At 36.3% G+C, this 9044-nt stretch overlaps 1 protein-coding gene across 2 annotated transcripts; it reads left to right on the forward strand.

The window, feature by feature from the left end:
• The first annotated feature begins 602 nt into the window (after positions 1–602).
• Positions 603–7684, forward strand: Spin (lysolipid transporter protein spinster). Of its 2 annotated transcripts, XM_076798584.1 has the most exons (10): positions 603–1100; positions 1399–1595; positions 1678–1829; positions 1908–2111; positions 2188–2322; positions 2406–2667; positions 2748–2846; positions 3137–3356; positions 4904–4998; positions 6379–7684. In XM_076798584.1, the coding sequence occupies exons 1-9, from the start codon at positions 890–892 to the stop codon at positions 4954–4956; spliced, it is 1533 nt and encodes a 510-aa protein (XP_076654699.1). In that variant the 5' UTR covers positions 603–889; the 3' UTR covers positions 4957–4998; positions 6379–7684. The 2 variants fall into 2 exon arrangements, with proteins under 2 accessions (XP_076654699.1, XP_076654698.1); XM_076798583.1 differs by lacking the exon at positions 4904–4998 and having other exon boundaries at positions 604–1100.
• The last annotated feature ends 1360 nt before the right edge of the window (positions 7685–9044 follow it).

The following is a 9044-nucleotide window of genomic DNA, read 5'->3' on the forward strand; positions in this document are numbered from 1 at the left end:
TTTTTTATTGTAATTGGGGAAACGGTTTGAATCGAATAGCTGTAATTAATAAATTGGAGAAAACATGATCTTTGATGCAATTTCTTTAATAATTTCAGTATAATATCAATCGGATATGTGGAACTTCATTCGGATTTCCATTTTTTCTAATTATTTTACGAAGCTCCAAACAAGAAGAAAATTGATATCGTCAATCAAAAAATTCCGTAGAAAGATTATCAATTTTCAAATAAAAATTGGAAAAACATTGTCTCTTACCATCCACCAGAAAATTTGAAAAACTTTCACGCAACTAGCGTTCTTTTTCAAAGATGGCGCCACCGCACCGCTTGAATTCCCGGTCTAAACATACAAAAAACAAGTGTCATTTCTCAACACGTCAGTTTTATATCAAGGCGAGCCAAGAATATATTGACGCAGCACCGAAAAAAAAGAGAAACACGATCATGTAAATGAACGGAGAAAAACACGTCCGATGATGTTGTCGTCGGCGAAAATAAGATAAAGAAACTTTCACGTTGCAACGCGAATGACAGTGTGGGGCTTGCACAAACACACGCACACATAACACAGTCGAACACGTAAGTACACACGATGCATCGACGCTGTGACGTTGTCATGCGACCGATCCAGGGAATATAATTTGAACACATACTTCGCGAATCGTATGATCGACTTCGTGAATCTAAATGGCGTGGTTAAACTGTGTGCTCGCCAGTGATTAGTGCAGTGCAGTGCGTTGCGGGGACGTTCGCTCGCGAAAAGCTGGTGTGTCTTTCTTTTTGAGGTTATGACATGGTGCGAGTAGGTTGAGACCGTTTTAGAAAAAGAAAAGAAATTCGTGCCAATGTAAATAGCATTTGGCACCGACGCGTACTCACTACGAGTCATGGCCGATGATGCCGTCACGCCGCAGATCGCCTCCTATGATTATCGTATGGTGAACTCAGAGAATGCACAGAACACTTCCACTGAGAGACGCATAAAAAACGGAACGATGCAGTCGGAACTCCGTTTGGTCAGCCGGAGCGACTGGCTCACTGTCGGCGTGCTATGCTTCGTCAACCTGATCAATTATATGGATCGTTTCACGATCGCTGGTTTGTGTTCATTCTTGATATTAGGTTAAGGGATAAACGAGAAGCTGTAAAGCTGCTACAGAAGCCACTGTTATATTTACACTGAATAATAATGATAATATTACTGTTCCATTCGTTCATTAATCTCTCCATATCCGTAGCTAACAAATTTTATTTATTGTACACAAGTTTCGTCTATTTCAATCATAGAAGCGAACAGCGTTGACAATAACAATTGTTAGTTACTTGGTGAACTGTCTAGTTGCATGCCTTGAATGTATTCCCATGCATTACTCTCATAATTGTATCATAACTGCAGGAATTTTGACCGATATAAAGAAGGACTTCAACATTCGCAATGACGAATCAGGATTATTGCAAACTGCATTTATATTGAGTTACATGGTGTTCGCCCCATTGTTTGGGTACTTGGGTGACCGGTATAACAGGAAGATTATAATGAGCAGCGGTGTGTTTCTATGGTGTTTGACGACGTTTGTTGGCTCCTACATGAAGGTACATACCCTACATATGTAAACATAATGCAAATTTCAAAGATAATATTGATGTTTTTGTGTTTATGTTGAATATAATTCAGACGTTCGGATGGTTTCTATCGTTCAGAGCACTAGTTGGTATCGGTGAAGCTAGTTACTCTACCATAGCCCCGACGATAATAAGTGACCTATTTGTTAAAAATCTGAGATCCAAAATGCTGGCAATTTTCTATTTTGCCATACCAGTTGGAAGGTACTTGTAATAGCTTGCTAGTAGATGCAGTAGATAAACAGTATAAAATGAACATTAATAAGCATGCATAACCTTCAGTGGACTAGGATACATCGTAGGAGGTGAGACTGCAAGAGTTACAGGTGTCTGGCAATGGGGTTTACGAATTACACCCATGCTGGGCGTAATAGCAATTATTTTATTGCTTACCGTGGTAAGAGACCCTATCAGAGGGGAGAGAGAAGGTGGAGTTCATTTAACGAACACCGCATGGTCCAGTGACATCAAGGAACTATTGAAAAAGTAAATACTGAACTAAGTGTGTTTTACAGAAACCGTTCTAACAGTTTATGATTTACAATATTTCTCTAATTTCTAGTTCAAGCTTTATGTTTTCTACTGCTGGATTTACATGTGTAGCTTTTGTGACCGGTGCACTGGCTTGGTGGGCGCCAACGTTCTTGCAGCTGGGATTCGCGTTACACCCGAACTCAAGTAACGTCGATCCAGACGAGTGAGTTCCTTTATTTTATTTATAATGTATCTTTTGAGATCATCGAATCATTTTTACCGCGAAAAATGCTTTCAATATTTCAGTGTAGCGTTCAAATTCGGATTAATAGGCATGGCGGCCGGTATAATAGGAGTGCCGTTAGGCTCGTTTATGGCCCAGAGACTAAGGGTGTACTGGCCACACGCTGATGCACTAATTTGTGCCGTGGGGCTCCTAGTCAGTGTACCATTGCTGTTCTTTGCTACCATAGCGGCCAGCACAAATTCTGTTCTATGTTACACGTTAATATTTTTCGGACAGCTGTCGTTGAACTTGAATTGGTCTATTGTAGCAGACATATTATTGGTACGCGACCTCTTAATTTCTAAACTATGTGTATTAAGCCACGACAAATTATTAAAGATTATTGTATTCATTTTTCACAGTATGTGGTGATACCAACGAGAAGATCTACAGCAGAGGCCTTCCAAATACTTATCGCACACGCCTTCGGGGATGCAGGGAGCCCTTACCTCATTGGTTTGGTAAATAAGAATATCTCGTTCAAGATCAAATTTTGGTACAATTAATATGTCGGCACAAAAAATAAATTTTAAATGCAGACGAATCAAACTGTCCAACACCGATTTTTCTGAGACCCTCAGAAATTTAATCTTAAAATTTCTTAAAGTGGAAATTTAAAATATGCCTTGTGTAGATGTAGTCAAAATTGGTTGGACAGTGTGAACGTGTTAAACTGTACCGTAATTCATTGAATCTCTTACCCACGATTTCTGTATGATTAGTTGCTCGTACATTAATTAATTGCTTTCAGTTATCAGAAGGGCTGAAAACGGTTCTTCTTCCAGACTTGACTTTCCCTGGCCAAGTGAAGCCATCGGTGCACGAAACGAACGACACCTTGGTCGAATTTCGTAGCTTGCAATACGCGATGTTCATGACGATGTTCGTCGAGGTAATCGGCGCTCTGTTCTTCTTCATGACAGCGTTGCACATACAGAAGGACAAGGCGGTTGTTGATCTCGCGATCGCAGGTAGGTGATCTTGCGGGCAAAGGAGACCTAAAGTGACTCTGTCTTGGCATCTTATTTGCATGATCGTATGAAAGTCGCTACTAATCAGCTTGATGTTTAATACACACGTGTATACACAAGTTGATACTACAATTTGTTTCCGTTAAATCGTTCCAGTTCAGGCTTGGGCACATTCCATTTGAAACGAAGATAAAATAATTTAAAAACAAGGAATCATTTCTAGTAATTTTTCTGTTATTAGTAACGTAGCAAAAGTAATCTCATTTCGTGTGAAATTCTAACAATCTTTGAGTTGGGTTGTTTAAATAAAATAATAAATAATCAGATTACTTGTTATCTTGTTTGAATGCATTTTTTAATGTTTGCCTACAAGAAATACTTGAACCTGAAAGAATTATTTCAATAAAAATTTATTCGAATGCAAACTAGAGAATACTGTGTTTCATTTGTTAAGCAAATGAGATAACGTATTAATTGATTCGACTCATGCCCAAGCCTAACTCCGACTGTCTCGTGTCGGGAGTTCACGTTGCAATGATAACATAGGTGTTGAGAGAGTCGTAGTGCACCACCGCACCGCTTTTCCATGTATATGCACAGTATTAATTGCAAGATAGTCAGTCCATTGCCTGATCGATAATACGAAATTATGAGATTGTGTGTGTTCGACGAAGGACGAAGTTGCAGTAGAATTTTTTACTCTATCGAGGATTGTGACTAATAACCGTTTTAACAATTCTAGATATTGAATAAACATGAATTTTGAACAGTTTAATGAGAGTCTTAATTACTTTTTACGCAGTGCATGAACTGTTCGCAAGTTTGGAGTTAAGTGGACAGAATTTTGGGTCAAAATTGATGAGGTATCACTATTCATTTTTCTATAGCACGTTAAGCGCCAGAATCTTTTTCGTAAATGGAATTTTGAAGCTGGTTGTGCAATTTATTAATTATTTGTATAACTTTAAAGAATGGTGAAATCTCGGAAAAAGAGAAAAGGGATGATAACAAAGTTGTCCCTTTTATAGTTTATTGTTTTAAACACTATTGCGGCGCTTAATTTGTTATACTTTTCCATGAAAAATTCTTAAAAAGCGACAGCTTTGTTATAGTATGTTTACAACAAGTTTATCGATTAAATTGGTACTTAGTGTGTTAAACATTTTTATAGTATATATTCCTTTTTTTTTTAAAGTGTTAATGAAAAGTTAATACACGACGATTATTTTTAATTAAAACAGATATTGTACATTGCCTTCAACGCGTGACTATACTTTGTACTCAATTCTTTAGTCATGTATGAAATACTCAGAGGTGTTTCAAACAGGGTTTACCACTTAAAATTTACATTCATCATGTTTTATCTTTTGTTTTTCATTTGTATATACTTAGCATTGCAATTAGAAACATAGAGTCGTGATCGGTAAACCCTACTTAACAATGTAAAACCTTGTATGCAGTATATTATTCAACATAGTATTTTACATGGCCTATTTAAAGCGTAAGTAAAATGAATTTTGTATAATAAGCAAACATCTTTCTTGCAGACAAGTATCTAGAAACTAAGAATAATGGGCAGGCTGAATCAACGCATTTATAAATCGCATCACTGGGCCTTCCCTGATAGTTTGCTGTATAGCTGGTACATAATTTATTTTAATGATTTCATACTTTTTTCATTTAATCCGATAATCAGTTTAATATTACTTTTGTGACATTTGTCTCGATAACTCAAATTAATATTAAAAAGATCAGTATTAATTGGATGATGCTCTCCTTGCAGCTAAATCCTAGCTTTTATCATTTATTCGTTATCTCGAACCAATTAAGTTGATTATTTTGAAATCTATATTCATTGAATTTGTAAAATACTTAAATTGATTATCGTAAACCTTGTTAAATTTTCAGTTCTCATTTTCATTTTATTCTCCCTTGTTCTCCTCCATTGCAAATTATATTTCTAACTGTCCAGTTTAATCTTAGTTCGATTGTGGGTTCCTATTAGCGCAGTTTTAGAGGGGAGTAAGAGTTTCTTTAACGATTATATGTTGATGCTTTGTTAATTGCGTGCACCGAAGCGTTGTGCAACTTTATGTCAGTTTAATATTGAAGCGTTTGCAATCTGTATAGGTATATACATGTATATATATATATACTTCGTACCGCATACAAAACTGATGAAGCTTGCCTACTAAGTAGAAATTAATGTTTACGAAATGTTGAAGAACACACGTACATGGTACAAACGAGCCTTGTTTTTTGCACGGTAATTAGCTGCATGTAAGGTACTATAGGCAATAGTATCTGTTGAACACTAACACTACTTTCCACACTGTTTTTCGTAGATTACGGTAGAACTGCACCCGTTTTGTGACATTTCCATAGAAAAATCTTTGTAACATGCCAGGACCGATCAAATTGACACTGTTATCTATAAGAATTATAATCGCGTCTACATAGTACGTTGCATTTGGTATTCAGATGCTCTCTTGTGGAGAATGTTAATGTTGAATACTAGTTTAACAAATTTTTCTGTGAATAACTATTCAGTATCTTGTGTTAACGTTGTCCTCAGTGACTGGTGTCTTTTGGGGAAGAGCTAAATTTTCTGTACACTGGACTTGCAACAGTATTCGAACACAGAAATGTTGTACACAGTATGAGTGTGATGTTAAACTTTATAACATATTGTTGATACTGTGAGTAGATACAAGTACTAAGTGTAGAACTTCTCTACAGTTCAAATACTTTCCTTAGTGTCCAAACACTTTTGCGAGTCAGTGTGAGTACACCCCTGGCAAAAAGTATTCGATTACAGAAATCAGACGTATATTATTATAACTATTCGATAAAGGCAAATGTAGTGATAAATTTTACATAGATTCGAATAAGGGTTCACAGTATACAAATACTGTTTTTTATTTTAATCTTGATCAAATACTTTCTGCCAGGGTTATTATATTGAATCTTGCGCTCACTGACAAAATTATTGCTTCGTAATCTTGACCAACTTCTGTTTCAGGTGAATCTTCTTCAGATTCAACGTATATTTGCAACGAAGAAGCGGAGGTCGAGGTACAGGAGGACCAGCACAAACCATGAATGGGAAATACCCAAGGTATTCCGCCATGACTAATAAACTAGGCAATACAACATAGGCCGCAACTGTTTCTATGAAAAATATTTTCTAGCGCGAGAATAGATACGTTGATAATAAACAAATCATGTGTCGCGCGACACCAGGATTAAAGAGTTCTAGATATAAAATGGGCATGGTGGGGAAAAAGGAATTTTAACAATGTCGTTAATTTATAACATCTTCAAGAGGAGGTAGATCGCTTAACACTTTACCTACTGGTTGCTCAATTTTCCTTTCAGAATGAAAACTCTACAATTATGGATCCGCTATAGTACGTACTTCAGAGAACGAAATCTGGGATTCCATAACAGTCAGAATAGATGTCCACCCCACTCCTTTCGATAGCATGTTAGTAAAATGGAGCCGGCTGGACAGCTATTATGACTAGACTGTAGATCTTTGTGCAAAATAAACATTCTCTGCATGAGTCTCAAGGAATAGAAAGATGAAGTAAACGTTTAGTTCTTCTTTTAATAGTTGTAACACGTGGACTTTAAGATAACAACGTTCTTAAATTCTTCCGATGTTTTGGTTTTGTGTTTTATCTACTCGTTTTTGCCAGAAATGCATAAAATCTGCAGTCTAAATATGACGTATGACATCTTCTGAGAAATGTAATGTTAAGCAATCTTCCAACTTTACTTACATATTTTTTTATTATTCAAAGCCACGAGATGGAAGAGTTGCATAATATCAGTTATAACAATTATAGTATTTTTTATATAAACTTAAAAAAGTTTTGTTTTGGGTTGCATACTCCTTTTAACTTTGTTTCATAATTAGCGTCATCATCGAGGAGCCTATTAATTGGCTTCCGGTAGCTGAAGTGTTTAAATTGTACAGAAAATTAGGGGTGTGCGAGGGCCCTAGAACACCTTGAATTATTCTCACGGTAAAATCGTGTTCTCGAAAGTGTCAAAGCCTCGAATTCCCAATTGTTATACCCATGTCTACCCAAAACAGGCTTAGAAAGATTGAAATATTTACTGTTAAGTAATGATTACACGAGCTTTGGGTCCTCGCGTCCCTAAGAGAGAATGTATGTATGGATAATATATTTAACTAGGTTTAAAGTTATTTAATAAGCTGTATAATAATACTTTTACACACTATATTTTTATAGTAGAGTTTCTCCAACGAAAATACGTTATTCTTGTGTGGTATGTGAAATAAAAACTTCTTGGACATATGTAATGATACCGAATTTTTATTAAACACTTTGGTACTTACCAGTTCTGTCGTTCAGGATAATTCGACCGATTCAATGCTGCAATCACCGATCTTCAAAATATTTTAACACGTTTGCTATCAGCAATTGCATCGGTCGCTTCAATTATAATATTTTGTAAAATGCAATGTATCTTCTCATGAAATGTGAGAAGTATTGCCACAGAAAGTTTAATAAGTTCTCCGAGTTCCGTGTTGTTACAATATTAAATAAGCACATACGCAAACATAATTTTATTTTATTTACATTAGAATTATGCAAATGTATAAGTGTGGCACAATGTTACAAGGCAATGGGTTGATAAAATATCGTGAAAAGCTTCGATGGGCACTCACGATTTTTATATATTTGTGCAAGACGGTGCTTCCAGCGTGAACTATGCATTACGTTACAGAATTGCGTCGCTCCCGAAGAGTCGGTAACTTGAATATCAAATTGATTGCGTTGGCAGTGTTAATATTTGACGAAGATAACTCGCACCTCGGTAACTCGTGGACAATGCAAAACACTCGTAAATAGAGCAAGGTGGATCGTCGTAGATAAAGCATTGTTTCCTGCACGCGCTTACCTGAGCATCCGTCGTTTATTTGGAAATCGGCGCGGACAAATAAACGTGCGTCAGTTTTTTCTCCGCACGGAAAATAGCGCTAACACAGTCGCTACAGTTCAGTGTTAAATAAGGTCGAATCAACTTTGTGTGTGTCGTTGTTCAACGTTGTGACTCGTAGCATGATGCTGGAAAATGTACAACTTTTACTGTGACACTATTTTGACAGTGCTTTATATTTTATTGTGACAAGTCTACAATCTTTCCCGTGATACTGTTGTTTTCCTCATTTTACTGAAAGGAGCTCAACAATCTTCTTCTAAATGGTAATGTTGTCGTGATAAGGAAATGTATTGTCTAAAACAGAAGATACATTTCCATTTAACTTCTCTTTCCCATAATAGTCACACTAAATTTTTATTTTGCACAAAGATCCACATAAAATCTGCAAAAGATTCCAACGAATTTAACACAGTCAAGGTAGCCAAACCCCTTAAAAGCGTTCTAAATAAAGCTTTACGCACATGCCTCGGAACTGTTTAATATTGTTATAAAGGGTGATCCAGAAAACGCGACCGGTCCAGATTATTCCGTCGTCAATGGGCCAATCGAAAATTTTTTGATGAAATTTTCTTGTTTTTAATCATTCCTTTATGAAACTTTTACCAATATATTCTAATAATTTTTCTGATTAGAACGAGCCCAAACATGACACAATTCGGAGCATATTTGCTCGTTCAATTCACGACTCGGTGAAACCTCGATTATGCGAAT

Source organism: Halictus rubicundus, chromosome 12 (assembly GCF_050948215.1).
Source record: "Halictus rubicundus isolate RS-2024b chromosome 12, iyHalRubi1_principal, whole genome shotgun sequence".
Classification (NCBI taxonomy): domain Eukaryota; kingdom Metazoa; phylum Arthropoda; class Insecta; order Hymenoptera; family Halictidae; genus Halictus; species Halictus rubicundus.

Excerpts from the sequence above, each read along its gene's own strand:
- Spin (XM_076798583.1), top strand. The coding sequence starts at position 890 with ATGGCCGATGATGCCGTCACGCCGCAGATCGCCTCCTATGATTATCGT. Across the intron at positions 1,596-1,677 it reads TTGTTGGCTCCTACATGAAG|ACGTTCGGATGGTTTCTATC; the intron begins GTACATACCCTA and ends AATATAATTCAG. Across the intron at positions 2,668-2,747 it reads TTGTAGCAGACATATTATTG|TATGTGGTGATACCAACGAG; the intron begins GTACGCGACCTC and ends CATTTTTCACAG.